Source organism: Urocitellus parryii, chromosome 5 (genome assembly GCF_045843805.1).
Source record: "Urocitellus parryii isolate mUroPar1 chromosome 5, mUroPar1.hap1, whole genome shotgun sequence".
NCBI lineage: Eukaryota > Metazoa > Chordata > Mammalia > Rodentia > Sciuridae > Urocitellus > Urocitellus parryii.
The window spans coordinates 68,208,719-68,235,762 of NC_135535.1; the positions used below are offsets into that span (position 1 = coordinate 68,208,719).

Sequence of the window (27,044 nt, forward strand, 5' to 3'; positions counted from 1 at the left end):
GGACCCTACCCTCTGCCCTGGAGCCTGGCAGCAGGAGACACACTGGCCCGAGAGAGACTCAGGCCTCCAGGATGACCCAGAGTAGGCTTCTGAGGCAGCAGGCCCACAGCAGCAGGAGAGGAGGTGCTGGTGTGGCTCCCAAACCTGCTCAGCAGATCCAGCCACCCAGACTCAGGCTGGACACGCTGACATGCCCCGCCTCCTCCTGACCTCCACATGGCCAGCCTCCTTTCAGCCCTGAGGTCATGGATACACATGCCAGCTGCTCCCAGAAAGGATCAGAGTCCTTGATGGGGGAGGCAGCACAGCAGGGATCATACCTCGGATTTCTAACGAATCTAACTCAGTTAACAGTTCTCTGCCTTCACTTCTCCATCTGCAAGATGGCTCTGATGATTGTCATCTGTCTGTTAATGACGCACAAGAAAAACAGCAGCTCCTGCCTCTGTGGCAGAAATGACTGTGGAGAACAGTCCCATAGAGGGGCATCATCACCTTGGGTGATGTCCAAGGTAACTGCTGAGGTGGAGCCAGTGCACAGGTGACCCAGCCAGTTCCCTTGCCTGAAGGAAGGGACGCAGGCTGATAGGCGCCGGAGCTTTCCCAGCTGAGCAGTTGTGACTTGAGGACCAGGCATCATCGGTGAGTCAGGAGTACCAGGAGCCTTCCCTTCTGAGCCCATTGTCTGTCCATGTTTCAGCCAAGCCCACGACAGTCACCAAGCCATGGCTCTTTGCCATCCTCTCAGACTCCAGGGTGAGACCAGCATGGCAATGCTACAGCAGTCCAACTCTGTGACCGGCTTTTGTCTTTCCCCAGTTTCTTGAGTCACACCACCTATGTCCTGACAGAATTTCTGCGCTGCAGGTGGGTCTTCCTTCCACCTTGAACAACTCTGGAAACTCTGAGCTGCCTCAGCTTCTCAGACAGGGCACCGAGCTGCGTGCAGGGGACTTGTCAGGAAACAGTGGTCAGGGGCTGAATTCAGAGGGAAGAATGAGGGAGGGAGTATGGTCTGAGATCCATCCTTGAAATTACCCATTTCCTAAAAGGAGGGAAAACAGGGTGTGTGTGTGTGTGTGTGTGTGTGTGTGTGTGTGTGTGTGTACATTGGGAGAACAGGGCAGAGAATGTAATTCTTGTACCTGTGTGTGTGTGTATGTGCCAAGTCAGCCAAGTCTGACTCAGCTGCTCCTGAGCATCTTCTCTCCCATGCCTGGGGGTCTTCCTGGAGCAGGTGACCTTGATGGGGTCCTGGGGTAGGTGGAACACCAAGAAGGAGCCCAGAAGCAGAGAATGTAATTCTTGTACCTGTGTGTGTGTGTATGTGCACACACACACACACACACACACACACACTCCTCTCTTTTCCTTTGGCTTGGCTTCCCTGTGATGGTGGAGGTAAGCAGTGCCAGGTTAGCCTCCTACTAGGGAGGTTCATGCTTCTCTGGGAGGCTGGACAGAGCCTGATGAAGGGCTGGAACAGTCTGGGGTGCTCCTGACCCTTGGGTTGCTCCAACTTCTCTCCCTGGAGCCAGCCCTGTCCTCTCCCTGAAACTCCATCCGTACAGAGACAGAGCCCTAGCACCAGCCCCGCTTCAACTGAGTCAGAGCCTGCGGGGGACAGGTCTGCTCTCTCGGGCCTCACGGCTGTGGCCACTCTGCTTCCCCAGCACACAGATTGATCTTGATGTTTCTGTTATTCGCAGGTCTTACAATAATGATAGACTGAGATTTGAACAGTGCTTCCCCCCTTGCCCATCCTCATACTTTCCCTTCTATTGTGTCATTTTTATCCCAGTGATAGAATAAGTGCTGCTGATATTTACTAAGGAATGGAAGTACAGGAAGATTTGCTTATGGTCACATAACTGCTTAATAACTGGGTGGCTGGTGTAATTGGATGTGTTATCAGCCAAGCCCTGGGAGTGTCCTGCCACTCTCAGTATTATCTCCCTGAACCCCAACGTTTTCTTCTCTTGTAGGAATAGATCCAGGCAGAGATACTCCTCTCTCCATTCCCAGAACTCTTTGTTTTCAAACATTAACCTATGGGCTTGGTAGGGGTTCTGTGAACAAGACGGGCAGTCCTAGCCCTCACGGAGTCATGCTTCAGGGTCAAATCCAGAGAGTGGTAGAAACCTTGGGCTGCCATGTCTCCCCCTCACCCCCAAACATCAAGGCCTAGAGCTGCTCCCATGTTGGAATGCAGGTCCAGAGCCCCAGCCAAGCATCCCCCCCATCAACCTGCACATTTCTGCCTCTCGTTGGGATGCTCCCAGCTGACCACTAAGTTTCAGATAGTTAGGGCAGCAGGTGGTTGGAGCTAACTCTGATCTGGCAGTCGTTCTTAATTATTCCCTCTTTCCCACAGATCTATAGCCTGGAAGGTACTTATGTTTCCAAAACATGTTCTTATACCCTACCAATATACAAAGTTCTGGTCTCCTTGTGCATCTGCCAAGGCCATGGGCTTAGACTAAGTACCCTCTTGGGCCTGCCCAGCTAGATGTTCAGGGTGATCTGCACCACCAATTCAGGCATCCTTCTCTCAGATCCTCCCAGAGTCTTCAAGACCTGTGGGGCAGCCCCCTTGCAGCCTAGTCTGATGATACCTGAGGTTTGAGGAGCTTGTGGCCCAGGAGATGGAAGGCTACCTTCACTCCCACTGATGATGAAACTGGATTATTCTAAGAAGCCAAGTCTGACTCAGCTGCTCCTGAGCATCTTCTCTCCCATGCCTGGGGGTCTTCCTGGAGCAGGTGACCTTGATGGGGTCCTGGGGTAGGTGGAACACCAAGAAGGAGCCCAGAAGCAGGAAGAAGGCTGAGCTCAGTGTGCTGGGAGATGTGGGATTCTGGTTGCTTGTTTGTATGGAGACTGGCTGGTGTGGACCCTGGGCCAGGGAGCTGGACACTTAGGGCATTGCCCTGACATGCCCATCTTGCTCTTGGCCACTGGAAAATGCTCAGAGTCTCAGTTTTCTCACTGGGGTGTGATTCTTGCATAGCTGGGGCCGTTTCTGGGTTGCTGAACAGAGGGCAGCTCTTGCTTTCCTGGCATTTAGAGGGCTCCAGCCAGACCAGTGGGGAGAGTGACATTTTGCTAGGACCTTGACCACAGGACATTTAAACCTTCCTCAACCACCTAGAAAATGCCCCATCCACTAGAGCTATGGCAGCACAGGTGGGCAATGGACAATGTGCATACGTGGGCAGAGCTTTAGTCCTCAACAGCTATGCAGCCTTGGGCAGATCTCTTCTCTCCTTGGGCCTCAGTTTTCTCAATGAGATCCAGGGATTCGAACTAGAAGTGTTTAGCGTTAGTTTCCTGCTCTTAGGCAGCTCAGTGTGTCACAAGGCTGAGGCAGAGCAGACCCCGCTGAGCACTTTCTCAGGGTGACCTCTAGCCAGGGATGCCCATGGGAGGGCTAGTCCACTGCTTGCAGTTTTGCTTAAAGGGCTCTCTACTCTTAAATCTGCCCAGGTGCATGACTGCTCACCTTCTCCTGAGCTCTAGTTGTCTGAGCTCAAGGACCCTGTTATGTAGCTGCACAACTTGGAAAGATTCTCAGGAATACTTCTAATGGTCACTTTAAGGAGAAAAACAGAAGAAGAAGAAGACCCAAGCCAATGGCATTAAGGAAATTTTTATGGCAGGGCGAGATGACAAGGTCCCGAGTGTTACCTACAGGATTTTGCAGTGGCCTGGGGATCACATGGCACCCCCAAGCTGGGAATCAGGAGAGGTAGGGGGCCAGTTTCACCTGCTTAGGTTTGCTGGGACTGAGTCTTGTAGGAACACCTGTGTTCTAGACAGAGCGGCTGCACCTGTGGGCAGGGTTTCCTGGTGGCTCACAGCAGAGGTCAGCCACCTCTGTTCTCTTGATTCTTGGGTTCCCATAGGTCAACTGCAGGTGATCTCATCTAATAGCCCAAGGCTTGGGAGGCTGGAACCCCGATTTGCTCCCCACTGAAGCTCTTAATTTTCCCCAGCAAAGCACAGTGCCTCAGGCCACAGGCCACACCCCCAGAAACCAGCTGGTTACCTTTCGCAGCATCAAACCAGGTGAGTTAGGCAGTGTGACTCAAGGAAGGATCATCCGACTCAAAGGACTGAAAAAAACTGAATGCACGTTTTTAACTTGATTTTTGGAAGTATGGAAGAAATATTACATTATGGAGAGTTTAAAGAAGATGCCACCTTCTCATGCTTTGTGTCTCTGTTTTAAATGTCATTTTTTCCCCCCAGGGAGGCTTTCCTTAACTACCCTTTTAAACTGGACCCTTTGTGTTCCTATTTTTTAACAAACACTTACCCGGTCTTTTCATGTGCTAGGCACTGTTCTAAATGTTGTGAGCATTAACTCACTCAGTCCTCACAAGAGCTTTGTTACTGGCTCTATTTGACATCTGTAGGGGAGACTGAGGCACAGAGGGGTCAGGGAACTTTCCTAGGGTTGTACAGCTTGTAAGTGACAGAGCTGGAATTGGAACCCAGGGAGTGTGGTTTCAGAATCAACAGTATACACATCATGTCCTGCTGCCCCCCCAATCACCTCTTTAGGTGCATTTTGCTGGTCATCTTTCTCCCGGATGCTGAGCCTCTCACCCTGGTATCCACCTTGCCCAGCATAGCACCTGGCGCACAGGTGCTCAGTTCCTGTTTGTCAGGTGAATGAATGAATTCATGAGAAAGGGGGAAGCTTCCCACAACCTGACTACCTTGCATGATAATTATGAGAATTTTGACAGATTGCAGAATTTCACACATAGCTCAGGCACTGCTCTTCCAAGTCCTGTTGTCCTGTCATTGTAAGACAGAAAAGCCCAGTTGTACCAACACACCTGGGGCAAGAGGTCAGCCAGGTGCCTCTCTCAGAGCCTGGCTTCTGGTTGGCCTCCACAGGTCTCACTCTCTCGATCCCCTCTTTGCTCGCTCCCTTGCTGTCTCTCCAGGTCTCCTCGTCACTGTCTGCCTGTCTCGTTCACTTGTCTTTGTTCATGCCTTGCCTCTAGATGCTCTCCGAAGCTGCTGAAGTTTGAGGACCTGCAATAGCAAATTTACTTGATCATCACTATTGGGCAATTTAAAATAAACATTAGCATAGCTGCAAAAGTGTAGGCAGGTGGTTACTCTGGAATCCTAGAGAAGCAGGATGAAGTTGAATCATCTTTTTCATGTGGCTTCAGAGGCTGCTGGAATCCTGGGTTCTGCCTGATGCCTGTGGTGGTGCCAAAGAATGGTGTATTAGTATGTTTTGTGTTACTATAACAAAATATTGGAAGTTGGCTAACTTTATAAAGAAAACAGGTTTTTTTTTCTCATAATTTTGGAGGCTGAAAGTCCAAGATCAGTGGCTTCCTTGGTGAGGGCCTAACAGCTATGGCATCTTAGCAGGAGAACATTGGAGAGTAAGAGATTATATCATCAGACAAGAAGACAGAACCAGGAGGAGAACTAACCCAGGGGTCCCAGGAAAACTCCTTTAATCCTCTCTGAGGGCAGTGTTCCCAGTGACCTCCCATTGGGCCCAGCTCTACACCATTACACGGAGGACCAAACTTCCAACACAAAAATCCTTGGGGGATATACCACATCCAAACTGTAGCAGGTGGTTCTGGGATTTAGGTCCCCACCCAAATTTCCATTGGCCCCCAATGCACATGCATACATAGCTGAAAATAACGAGTTTGCCGTGAAAACACAACTTTAAGATGAATTCCTAGGCCTTACTTCCATCCACTGCCTGCTGGTCCCCAACATACAAACTGCACTACACACAAACTCGACAGCTCAACAGGATCCATCCAGTCACCTCTGCTTTGCTAATCGCCGTCACTCAAGTCTTTAGTAACGAGTGGCACTGTAGGGCTACCAGGTTCCCTTGTCCTCATTGATCACTACTCGTCCCAGACACGTGTTGACGGTTCATCTACCCCTTGGATGGCAATCTGAAGCAGCTGGTGGCGGGGACTCTGGAGGCACATCCTCATCTTAAGGAATTTCAGACGGGAGCTAAGGAAATAACTGGATGGAAAGTTAAATGGCAGTGCTGGGGTTAACGAAGCTGTGTTGGCAGCAACAGACCCATCAGTGATGGCTGTGATGTGTCAAAGGCACATGGGACAAATATCTAGGACTGAGTCCATGGACAGGGCTCCTGTGGGCTGGAGGCGAGCAGTCGATGGCCATCCAGCCATCAAGGATGCTGGGCAGAGGGCATTCCAGGCAGAGGACCGGCGGAACTGGATGCGTAGCCTGGGACTTTGTGATGAATGGGCTCAGCTGGCGGTTCTGACAAATGTGCCCGGGGCAGGCCGGGCAGTGAGTGTGTGACGCTGGATGTCAAGGCTGCCCCAAACTTCAAAACAGAAAGCCTGGAAAGACAAACGTAGCATTTGGCCTTCAAACCAATGTGGGGAAAGAAATTACACTTGGCCATTTCTAAGACACATGCAGTAAGATCAGGTGTGGGGGACCACCCTAGGCCTCGCTCCTGGGGCCAGGAGAGAACCCCTAGGATGGAGGATGGAGATGCATCATCTTCAGGTGCCGAGGTCCCCTTGGGAGGTGAATCCAGGCCTAGCTGTGCTGGGCCAGTTGCAGAGCCCTTCCAGGCTGTGGTTCTCTGCTGGAGAGACTTGACCTTGGTTTCTCAGGAAGACATGGGTGGTGGAATGAGCTGTCCTGGGAACAGATTCCTTGGGCCAGTCTCTCCCTCAGCCTCTTGATCCTGTCAGGCCTTTGGCCACCAGTAGTAGTCCAGTGACATGTGGGGCCTGCTTCAAACAGCTGTCTAATGCTGGGCTTATTTGTCCTTGTCCCACCAGAAAACAATCCATTCCAAAAAGAATTTTCCAGGCTGGCCTGAACCCTGTTGTTCAATTACAGTGTAGCATCCAACATATAATGAGCCCTCAATAAATATCTGCTGACAGAATCTGCATTCCTCACATCCCGAGACTCTTACCCACGGAGCTTCTTCCCCACCCTCCAATCCTCTGTACCACAATGGCACCATCTCCCCTCTGGGGCTCTGGAGGAGCCATCCCTGTTCGTATCCTCATTCTGGGCCCCTCCACCTTCCTCCATGCATCTTCCTCCACCCTTTCCCCATCCCAGGTCTCCAGGATCCCACCTACTGGGACTCCCACCTTGCTGGCTGGTCCCCACTGTGGCTCTCTGGGAAGAGCTTAGAAGGGGAGAAAACCCATGTGGACCCTGACTGGGGAGAATTAGAACAGTGGAGTTCTCTGTCCAGACAGGCCGGCAGGGCAGAGAAAGCTGCTTGAAATACAGTGTAATTTATCTGTGTATGTATAGGTACTGGCATCTAAGTTTATCTGTGAGTCACTGTAGCGTGTATGTGCTGATATATGTCACTTAATGGATTTTCCCCCATACTCTCTACTTTTGCCTCCACCATTGTGCCTTGGGTTGGATAGTCCCAGGGGCTGGGAATCAGATCTGTGAAGGGACCCTCAGAAGGTGAACCCCATCCCTCCCCAGTACCAGAGGCATTCAAGTGAAGGGAGGCAAGACAACAACTTGAATGCGTGGAGAGTGTGATAGCATCATATAAAAAGCAGAGGTTTCTTTAATCGCCCGAATCTGAACCTAGACTTGTAGCCTCATGGTTACAAGTGACCACAGATGGGTGAGTATTTAGGGGGTTACTCAAAGATAGCCCATGGGTGTCCCTAGTTTGGATAAAGAACCTGCCGAACTAGGTCCATCTTGCTGTGCCTGCTCATCTGGCCTATTTTCCCAGCTACTAACAGCCAGCATGACCTGTTCTAAACATCTGGCACTAACTGCCTGCTTAATCACCTTCTCTCTGGCTTCAAACAGCAGTGAGGCCCCACCTTCTGTCCACCGCCCATCCATTTGGGATCCCTCCCTCCCCATTTTCTTCCTGGACAAATCTGGATGCACCAGATCCACAAGTCCTGATGTCTTTAAAAGAATCATCCTGGGTACTCAGGCTCATCTGAGGGTTGTGACATCCACCTTGACTCTAGTGGAAGTCCAATAGCCAGTCCCCTGTTGGCCTACAACTGGGCACCATGAGGGCCTGTGTCCCCCTGACGGTGGCTGTGCTCTGTGGCCTGGCCTGGGCTGGTAAGTCGTTGTCTGTTCAACATGGGAGTTTGGTGGTAAGGGTCTTGCCTAAAGAACAGAGGATTGGAGAATTTTGGCAGTGGGTGAGGGAAGTGGGGCAAGGGAGGGTCAACTCTGTCCTAGAGCCACGCGGCACTTTTGGTCTGTCGAGTGCAGGCGCTGTCTCTGGGGAAAGTTGCAGGAATGATGGACCCGTTTCATGGTGGCTCCTTCTGGACACCCAGAAGGATCAGTTCCAAACATCAGTAGTTGGGGTAGATTTTGGATCTCACAGAGATTATATCTTCTGGGGGCCACTAGATGATGTAAAACTGGGGCTGTGGTTGCTGAATTTGGGTGGCTTGACTGTCTGTCCTCGGTCATTCCCTCTACTGCTCCTGGAGAGCCAGTGAGGTTATCAGGGTGTGAACTTTCTGTGGGTAAAGCCTTAGGAGATGGGCTTTACCCAAAGGGCCCCTGACCTGAAGGTGGGTCATATCCCATGTGTGGCTGGTCAGAGGAATGGCTTTTGGTCCCAGTGTTAGGGGAGCTTAGGAGTAGAGAAGGGGCCTGGCCTATAGTTGCAAGCGGTGTAAGGGATGGCACCAGGGAGGAAGAGAGCACTTTGCTGTTACTAACCATGCCAAGGTCTGCTACTGATGTGTGAACTGGTAGTTAGTGGGTGGGGAGGGAGAAGTGTCGAGGGAGGAGGCCCATCTGAGAGGTGTGGGTGGAATCCTCCTCTGCCGGAGGAGAAAGAGTCAGAGCTTGATGCCCGTTCCACCCACCCAGGTTGCTCGTGCACAAGACTGTGTGGATCAAATAAGATAATGTGGAGAAACACCTAAGGAGAGGCGAGATCTCAGAGAATCTGACTTCAGTTAGCTTTGTGATTATCAATATTTCTGGGAGGAACTGACTCTTGGGGGCATTTTCAATCAGGCTATGGATAAGGAGTCCCCTCATGGGATGCCTGAATGGAAAACCCTGGGAGGAAAAAGCCCCAGGCCCTCAACACTGGATGGGACTGTGTACCTCTGCCCAGGACCCAACTCTGCCTGGCCCTGCGTGGTGGAGAGGGTTAGGGGGTTTGGGAACCTCAGGCCAGCTGGTAATGGAGGAGAAAGGGGAGTTCCTGGGCCTGGTGTGGTGGCTCATGATATCTCAGTCTCAGGAGAGGGCACTAGAGATCCAGTCCGCAGGGGATGTCCCTGAGAGCAAGGCAGCAGTTGCTTCAGAACTGACTGCTGGGGGCCGGCAGTGATCACACTGGCTGTGGGACTGATGGGGAAGCGTGAGTGGAGCCGGAGCAGTGAGGCCTCTGAAGATGGGAGGAAAGAGGCTCTGCTCACGTCTCTTCCACCCCAACACCTTGGGACCAGGATGCCAGAATGGGGATCACTGGGTGAAGTGGGGGGCAGCCTCAGGTCATCACGAATGAGCTGGGTGTGTGCCAAGGACCTTGGTTGTTTCAGAAGCTTGCGAAGCTGGTCCTGGGGATAAAGATTTTTTTGGCTGACTAGGTCTCCATGGAAACAGCATCTGGAGCCCCAAGAGGCATACAGTGGGACTCCCCAGCCATCAGAGGCAATGAGGGCAGGCCTATAGGGACCCTGTGTCCATGCAGGGATAGGGAGTAAAGGCTGTGGTGTATTCAAGTCTTAGAGGTGAAGAGAAATTTAGGACTTCATGGAGGGAGAGGGAACCAGAGCTCTTTGTGGGGAATGGTGGGAGCATGCGGGACCAAGAGAAGAGAGGCCAAAGTGAAGAAAAGCAAGCGCCAGAGATGAGGCAGAGAGACAGGGCGGAAAGCTGCTGGACCGTGATTCAGGCTCCTGGCTTGGTGTGAGGCTTACACAAAGCGTCTGTGTCAACAGGAGGTGCGGGGTGGGTGCCCTGGAGTGGGTAGTCTGGGTGACTGGTCATCTGAGTGTCCCCAGAGCAGCACAGCAAGGCGTCTATGAAGAAAAGCCCCTCCCACCCTGCCCTCCACCTTCACATCCCAAGGTCACCTTGAAGCAGAACTAGTTCACAGAGACATTCGAGGACCCCTTGGTGAGGGGTTCTTACTAGGGCTACTCCCGAACAGACAGGAAAAAGTCCAGGCAGTTTGGTGGGGAGTTCTCCTCACTCCACAGTTGACTGTTCCCTGGTTGCCCTTCTCAACCAGGGCCAGCGCTGGAATGGAGTGAATTCCTTCCCTGCACTCTGCTGATCTGGCCCATTAAAGTACTGCCCTGATTCATCGGCATTCTCTCCCTTGGATTCTGGGTGTACTGCCAGGCTGACCGAGTGGGCCGCTGGCGGAGCCTTCCTCCTGGGATGAAAATTTCTCCTTAAGACCTTTGCATTCAAGTGCCAAAAGCATCATTTAAGATTCCAGAGGAGTTCCTGTGGGCTTGCAGGAACAAGGGGCCCCGGAGCTTGGTCTCTTTTAGGGACAATTCCCTGGACCACAGTCCTGTCTTCCTGGATGCCTTGGAAGCCCTGTACACAATAAGTTGTCTCAAGACCTGAGTTGACCTTGACCTGTCACCTCGCTAATGTAAAGAAAACACACTCCTCGTGATTATGTCAGCCAGGAAACCAAGAGCAACATGTGTGTGCTGACAGCACAGCCCTTGGCCCAGCTGAACCTGGGGAGGGAGTCGGCTAGATGGAGTATGTGGGCAGGGTCCCTGTGCAAGGACAATAACTCCAGCCAGTCTAAACACTTGCCACCTTGAAGATGGGCATGGAATGTTCCCCCTGTTTATTTGCTTAACAAATACATGGCTGTATTATGTGTCATGCATTGTTCTAAGTGCCTTAAAAAATTTAACTCATTTAATTATCCTCATTATTAATGTCACCGTACTAGGGCTTGAATCCATGGGTGTTCTCCCACTGAGTTATTTATAACCTTAGCCTTATATATTTTATTTGAGACAGGGTTTCACTAAGTTGCAGACTTGCCTTGAACATGTGATCCTCCTGTCTCAGTCTCCTCAGTAGTTGGGATTACAGATGTACGCTGATGTACCTGGCTTTCATTTAGTTCTTTTTTTAAAATGATAAAATAGTGCCCCTTTATTTCATTTAATTCTTAAAAATATTCTATGAGATAGGCTTCACTATTTTATCACCTTTCTTTCCTTTTTTTTTTTTTTTTTTTTTTGGTACCAGGGCTGCTTAACCACTGAGCCACACCCCATACCTTTTTTATTTTGAGGCAGGATTTCACTGAGTTGCTTAGGGCCTTGCTAAGTTGTTGAGGCTGGTTTTGAACTCCTGCCTCAGCCTCCTGAGCTGCTGGGATTACAGGCATGTGCCACAGGAGCCCAGCTTCATTATTTATTTGTTTTTAAGTACCACGACTTCACACATGCTAGGCAAGTGCTGTACTATTGAGCTATATCTCCACTTTTACAAATAAGGAAACAAGGCAAAGAAATTTAAATAACTTGCCCAAGATCACATAGCTAGAAAGCAGCAAAACTAGAATTCTAGTCCTAAGCAACTTGGTGCAGGGTACAGGTTCTCAACCTCTCTGCTATGCCATCTCCCATTAGACACAGTATAAATCCAATAATTCAAAACAGTTACCAATATTTACCTAATATTTACCTCCAATCCAAGCCAGACTTAAATATGCATGCTAGATCCCTGTTGAATCCCAGCCAGAGCCAAGCTCCAAACTGGAGTTATTACTCTTCTTCTAATCCTGATACATTTGTCAACCCTAAACATCACCTTCAGTCTCACCCCATTCCTTATCCAAATATCAATACAAAATTGTTACTTTATCAATAAATTTGACACAAGGGCACTTCTTAGCTATAGCCCTTAATTGAAACCTAACTCCAACTGTGAACTAAAACCAAGTTAGGTTTCAGTTTCCTCACTGATATGATTCCGATGCTCATGGTAACTCTGACTTTGATCTTGACATTTTGTGCAACGCTCTCAGCCTGACCCCTAAACCCAGCATTCTCAACATCTAAACCTCAGGAACGTCAAATGGAAACAGACTCTGTCGTGGCCCTTAAAGCCCTGAGTGGAAAGAAATTGTTCCTGACGTTCATCGGCACTGTCTTTGCTGAACTGTCTTTGTGGTGGGGCTTTCTATTTTATTTTGTTTTTTTAAAGAATGGTAGTGAATTTGTACTGTTTCTTTCAATATTTTTTACACCCCTTGTAACCAGAAGCTTGCTTCTGTGAACCATGAACCATTTGGCGGGAGTGAGGGATGCGGCCTGTGGTTACAGAACAGGATCCTGTCCAAAGCCCCATTCTCACCCACAACGCCTCATTCACCACCCTGAGCCTAAACTCATCTGAATGCATTCCAAAGACTGGAAGGAATAGAAAGATATGACACAGGGGACAAGTGGATGCCACCAAGACCAGACTGGGGCAGAGGGAAGAACCAGAATCAAAGAGCATAAAAGGAACAGGATGGGAACAAGGGGGTAGGTCAGAGGGAAAAGGGTAGGGGACACCACTGGAACACAGTTATTTCCCTTTTACGTGACTGGTGAATGGTGGCCAGTGGGCCATGTCCAGTCCACAGACCTTTTCATGGGACTGCCTGAAGTTTTAAAAACTGGCAAATTTTCACATAAAGATGAAGGTTCCATCTGGATGCGATGGCACATGCCTACAATCCCAGCTGATTGGGAGGCTGAGGCAGGAGGATTATGAGTTCAAAGCCAGCCTCAGCAACTTAGCAAGGCCCTAAGCAACTCAGCGAGACCCTGTCTCTAAATAATTTTTTAAAAAAGGGCTGGGGATGTGACTCAGTGGTTAAGCAGTCCCTTGCTTAACGTCAGTTAAAAAAAAAAAAAAAAGGTTTCTCTTGAAAATCAGGAGCCTCTGGTAACACCAAGTTGCAGTTGGGTGAACTGAGAAATGGATGCGAATTTCAGATAGGGCATCACTCATTTCTCACAGTCTGTAACTCTTCCTCTGGCCTCATATCTGCTCCTTTTCTTGTGTATGTCACAGGTCTTACCCCAAAAGGCGTTTGAGTCTGGTCAGTGCTATGAGCCCTGTAGCATCTGGCCGGTGCTAGGAGGAGGCTTATGCTGCGCATGGAAGGATCTGGATGTGCTTCTTTCCTGCAGATAGCAATAACTGTACCTACCAGGGGGGCCCCCCCTATCCTTGTCTGTGAACTCTCCCTCAGGGAGCACCCTTAGGAGGAGTATAGGATCCCCAGAGAGCTGAGCCTGTAATATTTACTGCCCCCAGGAAACCTGGAATCATGTGCATCTCGCTGTAATGAGAAGTTTAACCGAGATGCTGCTTGCCAATGTGACCGCCGGTGTTCCCGTCACGGGGACTGCTGTGAAGACTACAAACATCTGTGTACTGGTGAGGCTCCTGTGGAAGGCAGGACCAGGGTTCAAGTCCAGTCTGCCTAAGGGGTCACTGACCTGGGTGTGCAGCAGTCTGGCTCAGGGCTCAGGGCTGGGGGTGGGGGGGGGTGATGAGTGCACTGAGGGGAAGGGGCAGGGCCAGGGGGCAGGTATTTGGCTATCACTTGTCTCAGGTTTTCTAAGAAGTCCCCAATCTAAAATATGGTAGATGCCATTTACCTGGAATATCTGAATGATCAGGATTAACAATATCATGAAAGTTTGTGCAAAATGGTAAAACTCTATTTTAGCATCGTGACATTACCAATTGTTATTCAATACTTTTTTTTTCTTTCTTTTTTGTTTCTTGGTGCTGGGGATGAACCCAGAGTCTTGTGAACCTTAAGCAAGCACTGTAACAATGAGCTACATGCTCAGACCCTATTCAACACCTTAAATCACAAAATTATAAAAATGGCAATGAGCTCTCACCATCTGTTTGCCACCAGGAATGCTGCAGGTGTCATTGTGACTGTCACAATGCACCCCTCTCTTCTAATGAGCGGACAGAGCAGCCACATCTTCAAACTTTTATTCTCAGACTACTGATTAAAACAGGACATGCACTACCTGCAAAGGCAATTGTTCCTCCACTGTTCCCATGATTCAGCCTTAAATGAATAATAATAATAATAATAATAATAATAATAATTATTATTATTATTATTTTGGTGTTGGGGGTTGAACCCAGAGCCACTTAACCCAGCCCTTTTAACTTTTATTTTGAGACAGAGTCTCGTTAAGTTGCTTAGGGTTTTGCTAAATTGCAGATGTTGACCTTGAACTTGCAATCCTTCTGCCTCAGCCTTCCAAGTAGTTGAGATTACAGGTGTACATCACCAGGCCCGGCTAAGTGAATAGTTTTTGAACAATCATTTTTGAATAGTCTTCTTTTTCAGATGCTTGCAATTTAACAAACTCTTAGGTAATGATCTTTTGCTTTGTGACATGAAGACTTGCTGAATTCATTGTCAAATCATGTGCCCTAACTCCCAGTTTGGAACACATGATCAAGGAAACCATGATCAAGGAAACCATAGAAGGTAATGGTCGGCAAAATACCACATCTGGTTGTACAGATTGTCCAATGCACAAGGCACCTGGCTGAGTGGCCTAAAATTTAATATGTACCCTTCTCACCAAGTTGTGTGCTCTGGTGCAGACCTATATCTGCTGAGAGAAAGTTGAGCCTTTCCTAATTTGCCCAAAGGTAGTATCTGCTGACCAGCTGTGTGTTCACGGTACTGCTTCCACTCACACGGACCCTTTATTCAATTTACACAAAAACACCAACCCAGTGCTCAGAGCCAGAATCAGAGCCCATTATTTTCTGCTGCCTCTGTGCCCTCTCCTTTCTTTCATTCAGCAGACATAGGAAGGCCTGCTCATACCGACACTCCAAGATAGTAGCCATACCCAGCCTTGGAAACACTTCATCTCTAAGTTTCTGATTTGCAACTCAGAACCTCTTTCCTACAGGAAAAAAATATTGTAAATGATGTAACTCCAGCTCAGCTCACAAAAGTCTATGAATATCAACTGTGGCTGAATTAAGGAGTTTATGGATTTCTTTTCTTTTCTTAAAAAAAAAAGTATTTTTATTAGTAGATGGACACATGCCTTCATTTTATTTATTTTTATGTGCCAGGCAAATGCTCTACAACTGAGCTACAGCCCCAGCCCTTTTTTTGGTCTTTGATTTGATATAGATTCAGTTTTGTTTATATTGTGTGTGTGTGTGTTTTTGTTTTGTTTTGTTTTGTTGATTTTTTTGGTGGTGCTGGGGATTGAACCCAGGGCCTTGTGCATGCTATATCCCCAGAACAGTTTACGGATTTCTAACACTTAGAACACAGCCTGGCACAAAGTAAGAGATCAGAAGACATTTGTTGACTGAGCAAATAACCTGACTAGTGGTTCTGATTGTGATATCACAATCCTATCCAGCAGCCTCACTAAAAGCTTCTGAGTCACTCTGTACCATGGCTGTTTCTTTGGGACAGCTGTGGAGGTGGGCTATTCTAGGTGTGATGGTAGAGGAGCTCAGATTCCTGGGAACATTCCTTCCTCTCCCCCCCACTCCCACCACACCCTCCTCTCCCAGAGCACAGGAGGTGGTCACTCAGGTTGCAGCAGTGCTTTCCTGAACATGTTTTTCCTGCAAACAGCTTTTTGGTTTTGGTACTGGGGATTGGACTCAGGAGTACTTGAACTGAGCCCCATCCCCAGCCCTATTTTGTATTTTATTTAGAGACAGGGTCTCACTGAGTTGTTTAGGGCCTTGCATTTGCTGAGGCTGGCTTTGAACTTTGCAATCCTCCTGCCTTAGCCTCCCAAGCCACTGGGATGACAGGGCTACCCCACGGTGCCCAGCTTATTTTAGTTTTTTTGATAACAGTTTTCAATAAACTCCTTCCACTGGAAATGCAGTTTTCATCCTCTTTGATGTGGGTCTAGTCCTTTGTACTGCAGCCTTTGTTTACTATCTGCTTCCAGTGCACATGGTTGTCCCTGAGGCTGGGAGACTTCAGAACCAGGAAAAAAGGGGGAGGGAAATATTTTTCTTCGTGTGTGTGTGTGTGTGTGTGTGTGTGTGTGTGTGTTTAGGTATTGGGGATTGAACCCAGGGTTGCTTTACCACTGAGCACCCTCAGTCCTTTTTTTTATATTTTGAGACACAGTCTGGTTAAGTTGCTGAGGGTCTCCTTAAGTTGCCCAGACTGTCCTAGAGATGGTGAGCCTCCCACCTCAGCCTCCCAAGTCGTGGGGATTACAGGAATGGCCCACCATGCCCAGCAAGGGATGGAAGTCCTTAGGGATGGCTGGTAACTTTATTTTTCTAATTGCAGCCAAGGAGGAGCCAGAGGCATTCTTGGAGCTGGAAGAAGAGGCCCCGGATAATAGTGAGCCTGCCTTCCCAAATGCGACCCTTCAGGATAAAGATGGGACACCAGGGGCGATGTGGGGAGGGCTCGGCCAGGCCTAAGGGCCAGGCCTGGCTAGAAGAGAGAGGTTGGCAGGACTCCTAGCCTCAGAGGGAGAGGGGCCTGTTGCCAGGGAAGGGGAGGGGTAACCAGGAAAGAGTCCGAGGCCTGGGGAGGGAAGTGGAAGAGGTTTTATTTTTAGAGTGGGAAGATTATAAAAACAACAGGCCAGAAAATAAAGTTCAGCATCAGAAAGGACTTCCTGACTGTGAAGGGTGTGCAGGAACTGGACCTGTTTGTTTTCCTTCCCTGGAGACCTAGTGAGGAGGATCAGGAGCCGGCGGGGAGGGAGGGGGCGGCACGGGCGCTCGGCTCGCCCTCTAGCGGTCAGATGGGGACTCGCCTCTCCTCGGCTCTCAGGCTTGTACTCGGCACCCAGCTCTTGCCAGGGCCGCTGCCGCGAAGCCTTCGACAAGCACCACCCCTGCCACTGCAATGACCGCTGCCAAGAGTTTGGGAACTGCTGCCAGGATTTCGAGAGCCTGTGTGGCGACCACGGTCAGTCTGCTCCCTCCGCCTAGCCCCAGATGACACAAGGACTCTCACGCAGTGGTTTTCAAAGTGTGGTCCCTGGACCAGCAGCACCAGCATCTGAGAATCTATAAGAAACGCAAACGCTAGGGTCTCACCCCAGACTTATTGATAGAAACTTTGGGGGTGAACTCACCACTCTGTTTTAACAAGTCTTCTGGGTGATTCTGATGCCTGGCACCAGTTTGAGAATCTTCCTAGAGGGAAGGGGCAGGGTGGACATTCTGTGGACATTCATGGCAACGACATGGGTTGATTTTAAGGGGTCCTTAGGCCCCTGCCCTCCAACCACCTCCTGCAGGCTTCTCCAAGGTGCTCAGGAGGGGATGCACACAGACGTTTGCCTGTCTTGCCTTCCCTCTGGTCCTGAAATCACCCCTTCCTCAATTCCTCCCAGAGGGCTTCTCCCACAGCAGCGATGCCATAACCAAAGAGGAGCTTCAGAGCATCTCTGAGAAGATCTACAAGGCAGACACCAACAAAGCCCAGAAGGAAGACATCGTTCTCAACAGTCAAAACCGCATCTCCCCTTCAGAGACGGGAGACCAAGTGGATCGCTGCCCAGAGCCGTGAGTCCCCCTGGTCCCCACAGAGTCTCTCCTCAATCCTTCCTTCTTTGATGCTCCTACTCTTTTCTCCTCAAATCAGGCAGGAGGAAAGGGAGAGGGGAAAAATAGTTCTTCAGAGACAAGGAAAGGCCTCATTGAGGGACTGTGGGTATACACTTGGGAGGGTTTCTGGAATTGGGTTGAGGACAGGGAAGATCTTCTAGGAGACGGAGTGGAATAAAAGTGGCTTCATGCATAACCTTCAAGAGTACCTGAAGTCCCCCTCCAATCCTCATGTGCTGCCCCTGGGCTCTCTGGAAGTTTCTGGAAGAGTTTTTGCTGCATGTTCAGGCCCCTCTGTGGGTGTCCCTCCTCCTGCCCCAGGCTCTTCACCTATGTCAATGAGCAGCTGTTCTCCAAGCCCACTTATGCAGCCTTCATTAACCTGCTCAACAACTACCAGCGGGCGACGGGCCATGGGGAGCACTTCAATGCCCAGCAGCTGGCCGAACAGGGTGTCTTCCTCAGAGAGATCATGAAGACAGCAGTCATGCAGGAGCTCTTCAGCTTTCTCCATCACCAGAGTGAGTGAGCCATTCCCAGGCCCCACGAGGCACTGTTGAGGATGCGGGTCTGTCTGCAGGAGAGCCAGACACCTCTGAGGGCTGCACAATGGGGCATTGGGAGAGCAGGTGAGGAAGCAGAGGACCACACAGAGGCCAGTGCACACCTGGGAGGGACAGAGATAAGGCCAGAGGGGAGTCATGGAGAGATGATGGACCCTACTGGGGGCTGCAGAATCCTCTGTTTGGCTTGGAGATCCACCTCCTTTTTCCTCTTCTTCCCCTTCTTCTCCTTCTATGCTAGGGATTGAACCCAGGGCATGCTAGGCAAGTGCTCTACCACTGAGTTACGTCCCCAGTCCTTTTCACTTTATTTTGAGACAGGATCTTGGTAAGTCGTGAAGCCTGAACTCAATTTTGCGATCCTCCTGCCTTAGTCTCCCAAATAGATGAGATCACAGTTGTGTGCTACCATACCTGGGTCACCCCATCTTTTGACTGAATGTTAGCAGCCTTGTGGATCCCTCAGCCTCTGCTTCAGTCTCAGGGTCCTCTGCAGGGTTATGAGACTCCCCCACCCAGGGGCACTTCTCAGCCACCTCTATGGATCCAAGTCGCTTTATGGATCAGGCAGATATAGTCCCCAACTCTTTTGCCTTTTCTGCACTAAATCCAGGAAGGGCTTGGCTTACTACTACTACTACTACTACTACTACTACTACTACTACTACTACTTCTTCTTCTTCTTCTTCTTCTTCTTCTTCTTCTTCTTCTTCTTCTTCTTCTTCTTCTTCTTTTTGTGGAGAACAGCTACAGAAAATCAACAAAGGTTCAGAGAGGATGTCCTACCGGGAAGAGTTCTGGTCGGAATGTCTCCAGATACAGATACATTCAAGTCAGACCAAAAAAGGTTTGACAGCAGGACTTTTTGGCTCGGGTTGTGTTTGTCAGTGTCCTCCAGATTCCTTCCCCGAATTCCAGGCAGCTGGGCTTTGTCTCAGGGGTGGCGCTGTCCAGGTCTCCTCTCACTGGCTGTGGGATGGCCTCCACAGCTCTGCTGTTTTTAGGTGACACAGGAGTGGTTCCATGAGACGATGCAGTCCTGGGCCGCCCCCTGGTGTTCTCTCTGTGCTAAACGCATGAGAGTGGAGTGAGCCGACGGCTTTTCAGTGAGAGAAATGGAGGCCCAGCCAGGCTAGATGGGACCCAGGCCACAAAGGAGTTGGAAGCAGAGCTGGCTCAGGAACCTTGGTTCCAATATGAGGCCAGGCTCTTCATTACTCACCTTTTCTCATTTCTCTTTCCCTCCTTGTCCAAATGCCACTTTTTTTTTTTTTTTTTTTTTTTTTTTACTACTGGGGATTGAACCCAGGGGTGCTCAACCAATGAGCCATATCTCTACTCCTTTTTATTTTTATTTATTTATTTTTAAAGATGATTCTTGCTAATTTGCTTAGGGTCTAAGTTGCTGAGGTTGGCCTCGAACTTGCGATCCTCCTCCCTGAGACTCCCAAGCTGCTGGAATTATAGGTTTGCACCACCATGCCCAGCCTTTATTCTTTATTCTTTAGGTTCTTGCCAGGTCTCACCACCTCTATGAAGATTTCAATTGCTTCAGTTTTGCTGGCTTTCAGCATCCCTTTGGAGACTGAGAGATTAGGCTATGACCCAGAATAACCTAGGGCCAGAGAGACTTGGTTTTCTCCTGGATCTGATACTGACTAGTGGTATGACTCTCGTGCTACAGTTTGAACATGTCCTCCAAATTTCATATGCTGGAAACTTAATTCCTAATATTATATATTAATGGTAATTGGATATGAGAGTTGTGCGAAGCAATTGGGTCTTGGGGGATTGCCCTCATGAATAATCAGTTAATGGATTAATGGATTGTCCAAGGAGTAGCTCTGTTATAAAAGTGAGTTCTCTCTGGTGTACTTGCTCTGTCTTGCCCTGTGATGCCTTTTACCATATTATGATTCAACAAGAAGGTATTCACCAGATGCAAGCACCTAGATGTTGGACTTCCTAGACTCCGGAACTATGAGCAAACTAAACCTCTACTCTTTATAAACTATGGAGTCTCAGGTGTTTAGTTATAGCAATCGAAAATGAACTAAGACTCCTGAGCAAGTTATTTACCTTGCTGAGTCTCATCTGTGAAATGATGTCTTTGAGGATTAATATTTGTAAAGCACCAGTGGAAAATTTGGCCCCAAGTAAGTGCTAGTAAGGGCAACTATTCAGCTTGTGAAACTACTCTGTTATTATTATTTTTTTATGTATTCAATCTTATTTTCCAACTGCATTTAAGTCCTTGAAAGGAAGAGAATATTCCTGGTGTCTCCTTTTGGATCCTCTAGACACAATTCTGGGCCATAAACAGTATTTGATGACTCTCTGATTTAAATCTCCAGTCCTCACCTTTCCCTTTTTTTCCCCAATGGCCATTTCAACATCTTCACTTGGCTATCTATCTGGTATCTACACAAAATTTAGTGTAAAGAGAACTCACAGTTCTCACTCTTCCTCTTGACCTGCTTCACCTTGGGTCTTTCCCATCTCATAAATGACAACAGAATCTATCTAGCTGTTCAGGCCCAAACCCAGGAGTTAGATTGGATTCTTTCCCCCCCACCGCTTTCCACTGTCATCTCCTCCATCAGTAACATCCATAAATCCCACCTTCAAAATATATCCCAGATCTGCTTCTTATCCCTTCTGTTTTAGTCAGCAGTTTCACTGCTATGAACAAAACATCTGACAAGAACAATGTAGGGGAGGAAGAGTTTATTTGGGGTTCACAGTTTCAGAGGTCTCAGTCCATAGATGGCTGGCGCCATTGCTGCTGCACATCATGGCAGAAAGGTGTGGAGGATGAGAGCATCTCAGGACAGGACAATCAGGAATCAGAGAGAGCTCTCACTCACTAAATGTAAACCCTAAAATCACACCCCCAGTGACCCACCTCCTGCAGTCACACCCTACGGGCCTAGAGCCACTATCCACCTAGTTAATCCATTCAAGTTGATCAACACACTGATTAATTAGGTGAAGGCTCTCATAACCCAATCATTTCACCTCTAAACTTTCTTGCATTGTCTCACACATGAACTTTTGGGGGAACCCTTCAAATCTAAGCCATAACACCTTCTCCTCAACGACCACTTAGTGTACACCATCTCCAACTGCTCATCTGGATAGCATTAGCTTCAAAATTGGCCTCTCTACTTCCACTCTTAAAACTGCATTGACCTTTTTACTTAGGCAATCAGAATGATCTTTTAAAAGCAAAGCTCTTATCACATAATTTCTCTGCCCAAATTCCTTCTGTGTTAGTCAGTTTTGTGTTGCTCTGACCAAAATACCCGACAAGAACAACTCAGCGGAGGAAAACTTCATTTTGGCTCATGGTTTTAGAGGTTCAGTCCTCGGTGGGTAAGTCCATTGCTTTATGTCCAGAAGACCATGGTGGAAGGGAGAGGCGGAGGAGCACTGCTCCACTACTGGCAGCTAGAGAGCAGAGAGAAAGGGATGAGGGAAAGGGGCCACAGAGAAAATGCACCCTTCCAGGGTATGACCTCAGTGACCCACCTCCTTCAGCCATATCCCACATGCTTATAGCTACCACCCAGTCAATCTACTCAAACTAGAATGGGCCAATTAGGTTACAGATATCCTCATCTAATCAGTTCACTGCTGAATATTCCTGCATTAACACAGGAGCTTTTGGGGTACATCTCATCTTCAAACCATAACACCCCAGTGTCTCTCTACTGCCCAAAGCTGTAGAGTTGTTTAGAGATAGGTCTGTGGAGCTAGGCTGTGTAGGTTTGAGTGCTGTGTCTACCTCTTATGAGTTATGCCATCTGGCCTTGGTTTCATAACCTATGTCTGCTTCAGTTTACACTTCTCTAAATTGGAAATAATTAGTACCTTTCTTATTAATGAGGCTAGTACTAATGTGAAGATTCAATGTGAGGAATAATAATAATAATAATAATAATAATAATTATTATTATTATTATTATTATTATTTTGGTACCAGGGATTGAACCCAGGGGCACTTAACCATTGAGCCACATCCCCAGCCTTTTGTAATATTTTATTTAGAGACAGGGCCTCAATGAGTTACTTAAGGCCTTGCTAAATTGCTGAGGCTGGCTTTGAACTCATGATTCTCCTGCCTCAGCCACCTGAGCCACTGGGATTACAGGCATGCACCAATGCACCTGGCTTGAGGATTCAATATCATTATACGAAGCCCTTTAAAATGGTGCTGGGCACACATAAAGTCCTCAATCAATCTAAGATATTTTTGTTATTATTACTATTTGATTGGGATCTGGCCTTCTTGCCATGGCTTAAAGGATCTGGTCCCTGCCTACCTCTCAGGCCCCCTCTCCTCCTGATTACTTTGCTCCAGCCACAGTGAACTTCTTTCAGTTCTTTGAACATAAACTCTCTCCACCTGGAGCCTTGGCACTTACAGTTCCCTTTTCTTTTTCCCAGATGTTTGTGTGGTGAACTCCTTAACCTTCAGGTCTCTTGATTAGTGCTACTTTCTCAAAAAGGTTTTTCTGGTCTTCCTTTTCAGAAGTCCTCTGTCTTAGTATGTTTTATGCTGCTAGAACAGAATACCACAGACTGGGCAATTTATAATGATCAGAAATTTATTGACTTGTGGTTCTGGAGGCTGGGAAGTCCAAGATCGCAGGACTGTATCTAATGATGGCCTTCTTGCTGCGTCACCCCATGGCAGAAGGCAGAGACAAAGAAAGTGAGAAAAAGGCAAAAGAAGGCCAAACTTGTTTTTTCTTTTTCTTTTCTTTTCTTTTTTTTTTTTTAAGGAAACCATCCATTCGATAAGGAAACCCCTTCTGTGAAAATGACATTAATCCATTCATGAGGATAGAACCCTCCTGGCATAATCACCTCTTAAAGATCCCACAGTTTTTTATTTTAAATTTATTAGTTCTAATCAGTTTTACGTGACAGTAGAAAGCTCTTCGATTCATTGCATACAAATGGAGCAGAATTTTAAGATCCTACCTCTTAATCATGTCACAGTGGGTATTCCTAACATATTTTTTTTTTGGGGGGGACACTTCAAAACAGCACTCCAACCCCATCTAGCTAGTCATCATAGGCTACTCCAGTGTCTTCTTAGCACTTGCCTGAAATCACATGATTTCTTTAGTGTTTCCATGTTTGTTTATTTATCTCCCTCTCTGTAATGTAAACTCTAAAGATAGAGACCCTGTCCTCATTTTTCTCTGCTGAAACCTCAGCCTTTAGGTCTGGGCCTAGCACACAGTGGGTGTCCTGCTTATCATTGCTAAATGGGCAGTCGAACACATTTGTTGATTGATTGAACCCATGTCTCTCCTCTTTTTTTTAAAAAAAATATTTTTAGTTGTAGATGGACTAGATGGACACAATACCTTTATTTTATTTATTTTTATGTGGTGCTGAGGATTGAACCCAGTGCTTCACACATGCTAGGCAAGCACTCTACTGCCAAGCCACAACCCCAGCGCCCCCATGTCTCTCTTGATGTCCTGAAGCAGGTGGCCCTTTTCTGTTTCCCAGGACCCGACCTCTCTTCCCCTCTCCAACATCCTCTGTGTTCCTCTCTGCAGACCGCTATGGCTCAGAACAAGAATTCGTTGACGACTTGAAGAATATGTGGTTTGGGCTCTATTCAAGAGGCAATGAAGAGGCGGACTCCAGTGGCTTTGAACATGTCTTCTCAGGTGGGGCACCCTGCTTAGAAAGGAAGAGTGGAAGGGGTGAAAAGGAATGACTTCACTCAGGATCAGGGCAGCCCTGACCCTGAAGAATACACAGCCAAGTTGGCTGGCAGGGAGGGACATGTCTACTATTAGGTCAAGAGGGACGGGTCTGAGAAGCTATTTTGAGGGATAGTCTCTCTCGAGTACCTAAGAGGGAAAGAAGACCAGATACTGGAGCTCTCAAGGGGGTACATCTGGAATGAACAAGTGTTTGAGGGCAAGGTAGTTAGCCTCTGAGCACTCCTTTGCTTCCAGAGCTTGGTCAGCTGCTTCCTGCGAGGTTCACAGTCTGTTCCCCACTGCCCTGTCCCATAAGGCTCCCACCAGGCCAGGCTTGCTCCTGGAGAAACAGCTGAGAAGAATATTCCAGAGTGGTCTCTAGTATCAGCGAGGGGGAAGAATCATTCTGGCTGAACCGAGAGGAGAGGACAGGGATGTGAGGGACTCTGGGGAGTGAGGTAAGGGACTGAGCTGGTGAACATTCAGATCCCGGAGAAGGAGGCAGCCTTGGTGTAGGGTGAGAGAAAGGAGACTGGAGGGACAGGATGGTTCCAGAAGCCCAGACCACTTACCTTGTGCTCTGTTTTATAGGTGAAATCAAAAAGGGCAAGGTCACTGGCTTCCATAACTGGATCCGCTTCTACCTGCAGGAGAAGGAGGGCCTGGTTGACTATTACAGCCATAACTATGATGGACCTGTGAGTACCTGTGCTGGAAAAGCCCTGTTGGTGGCTACACTTTCTATCCTTGTGTTTGGAACAGTCAGACTTGTTCCTCCCCCTAACTCATCTGCAGCCCAGTGGGGATTATGAACGTGGTGTCCTCCTTTGCTGGAAAGCAAGTTTAGCCACCCAAGAGATGGTATTCCCTTCCAGGGAAGGCTCCAGAACTGCATGGTCAGAGGGCAGAGGACACCATATCTGGGTGGGAGGTTGAGGTCAGAGGAGGATATTGAGGGAGAAGAACCAATGACATACAATTATCTGCCTTGCCCCCTCCCCCATATGTCCTTCAAATGTGGCTGAGAGTTTGAACCTGGATAGTCTGAGCTAAACTCCATACAATTTACAAAAAAGAAACCTTTGCTGTCCTGCACCAGCAAATAATTTGGGGGCAATGAACCATCCTCTTCCAGGTACAGGGGCAATAAGGAACAATTGCATCCCTGGCATTCTGGTCTGGGTCTTATGGCTGCTGACTCTGACCTCCTTGGCACTGTCAACGCTACACAGAGGATCTGAGTAGGGCTCAGGTACTTCTACTTAAGGAAGCCAGTCTCCCTGAAGGCTCCTCATGGACCTTCAACAACTACTGGCCAACTGTTGGCATTTGGCACCTCTCTAATGCTACTCTGTGGCCTTCACCAAACCCCCTTTCCTGCCCTTCTCTTTGCAGTGGGATTCCTACCCTGACGTGTTAGCGATGCAGTTTAACTGGGATGGCTACTATAAGGAAGTGGGCTCAGCTTTCATTGGCAGCAGCCCTGAGTTTGAGTTTGCACTCTACTCCTTGTGCTTCATTGCCCGGCCAGGCAAAGTGTAAGTACTGGGCCAGCCACAGTACTGGGGCACAGACCTCCGGCTGTAGTCAGAGATCTGGAGTCTGCCACTCAGGGGCTGAGAGGGCTTGGACAGATCATTGTGCTGTGCCTCCATTTTATCCCTCGAGCAGTGGTTAGATTAGATTGGAGGCTGCCAAACTTCATCTTAGCTGTAGAACCATCTCCCTTCTTTCCCCTCAAGTGAAATTTTATGCAGGATCTTACTATTCAAAGAAGTTAGAAATAGGTTGTCTTGGGGACTCTGAGCCTCTATTTTTGTTCTTGAGGCTGTTTGAGGGAAACAGAACAGTTGGTAACAACTGGCCTTCCTGTTCTGTATCAGTTGGAGACTTTGGGTTCTACTATTTAAATTTTTCTTTTAAGTTTTTAATTTTTTTTTTTTTAGTACTGAGTTTGAATCAAGGAGTGCTCTACTACTGAGCCACCCACCACATCCTCTTTTTACATTTTATTTTGAGACAAGGTCTTGTAAGTTGCTGAGATTGGCCTCAACTTGCAATCTTCTTGCCTCAACCTCACGAGTCACTGGAATTATAGGTGTGCGCCACCACCTGGCAGGGTTCTATGCTTCTGAAAGATGAAACAAATATTCATTCTGAGAACTTCAGTTCTAGAATCTGGGATTTTAAAATATTGCTCTGGGAAGGATAAGGAAAACTCCTCTTTCCGAAGACAGAAAATAAGGTCCAGATGCTCAGTGGCTGCAGAAATCTGTGGCAGCTCTGTCATAAAGGACAGAGCCCCCCCCCTTTTTGGGGGGGCTGGATCCTTGCAGCCTGGGGGAAAGAGGCAGGGTGGAGTGGTGGGCTCCTCTGATTTCATGATCTTTCCCCACAGGTGCCAGTTAAGCCTGGGTGGATATCCCTTGGCTATCCAGACCTATCCCTGGGACAAGACTACCTATGGAAATGGCAAGAAGTACATTGCCACGGCCTACGTGGTGTCTTCCACCCATTAGGACAGAACTTTGAGCCAGAAAGGGCCATGAGGGCAGGGAGGGCTCTTGCAGGACTGAGGTGCTATCTACTCTGGACTGGAAAAAGGAGGGAGGAGGCTGGGAGGAAATCCCACATCAGTGAAACAGAACCCCGAAACCAAAAATGCCTATATAGGAGGAAAGAAACAAATTAGAAAATGCAGAGAAGCAGTCAAACATTTGTCATTCAGTATTTTAACAATATCGACTAAGAAACAAAGTCCAGGTGGAGGAGGTGGAGGGCCTTGATGGTTCCTTGCTCTGATGCATGGTGGAACTGTGAGCAAGTCCTCTGGCCTCACAGTGCCTCCTGCTTCCCTCTAACACAATGGGAAGAGGTCTACCCCTTTTCCTGTTTTGGGGGTTGGCGAGAGGACAAACCTGATAATACATTTACTGAGGTGTTTTCAAATGTTCTTAGGAAGAACTGCTAATAGAAATATAAGATTACTATAATGGCTGTTATTGTTTACAGCTCTGCAAACTGCAGTTTGGCTCTGTGTCAGGGGCCTCAAAGAAGTCAGGCCACAGAAACCAACCAGAGGGCCTTTGGTCTTTTGTACAGTAAGATCCTTTTGGAACAG

At 48.3% G+C, this 27,044-nt stretch overlaps 1 protein-coding gene across 3 annotated transcripts; it reads left to right on the top strand.

Annotated features, from left to right (window-relative positions):
• Positions 1–8,069: 8,069 nt before the first annotated feature.
• On the top strand, positions 8,070–26,454 carry Endou (endonuclease, poly(U) specific). Of its 3 annotated transcripts, none has more exons than XM_026400672.2 (10): positions 8,070–8,124; positions 13,336–13,469; positions 16,357–16,405; positions 16,847–16,984; positions 17,415–17,586; positions 17,950–18,149; positions 23,771–23,884; positions 24,515–24,621; positions 25,319–25,461; positions 26,322–26,454. In XM_026400672.2, exons 1-10 carry the CDS (start codon positions 8,070–8,072, stop codon positions 26,440–26,442), a joined length of 1,233 nt encoding a protein of 410 aa, XP_026256457.2. In that variant the 3' UTR covers positions 26,443–26,454. The 3 variants fall into 3 exon arrangements, with proteins under 3 accessions (XP_026256457.2, XP_026256456.2, XP_026256459.2); XM_026400671.2 differs by having other exon boundaries at positions 13,336–13,458; positions 16,352–16,405; XM_026400674.2 differs by lacking the exons at positions 13,336–13,469; positions 16,357–16,405.
• The last annotated feature ends 590 nt before the right edge of the window (positions 26,455–27,044 follow it).

Coding starts and splice junctions, on each gene's coding strand:
- Endou (XM_026400672.2), top strand. CDS start 8,070: ATGAGGGCCTGTGTCCCCCTGACGGTGGCTGTGCTCTGTGGCCTGGCC. Junction 18,150..23,770: donor CAGCTTTCTCCATCACCAGA/GTGAGTGAGCCA, acceptor TCCTCTCTGCAG/ACCGCTATGGCTCAGAACAA. Junction 23,885..24,514: donor CTTTGAACATGTCTTCTCAG/GTGGGGCACCCT, acceptor TCTGTTTTATAG/GTGAAATCAAAAAGGGCAAG.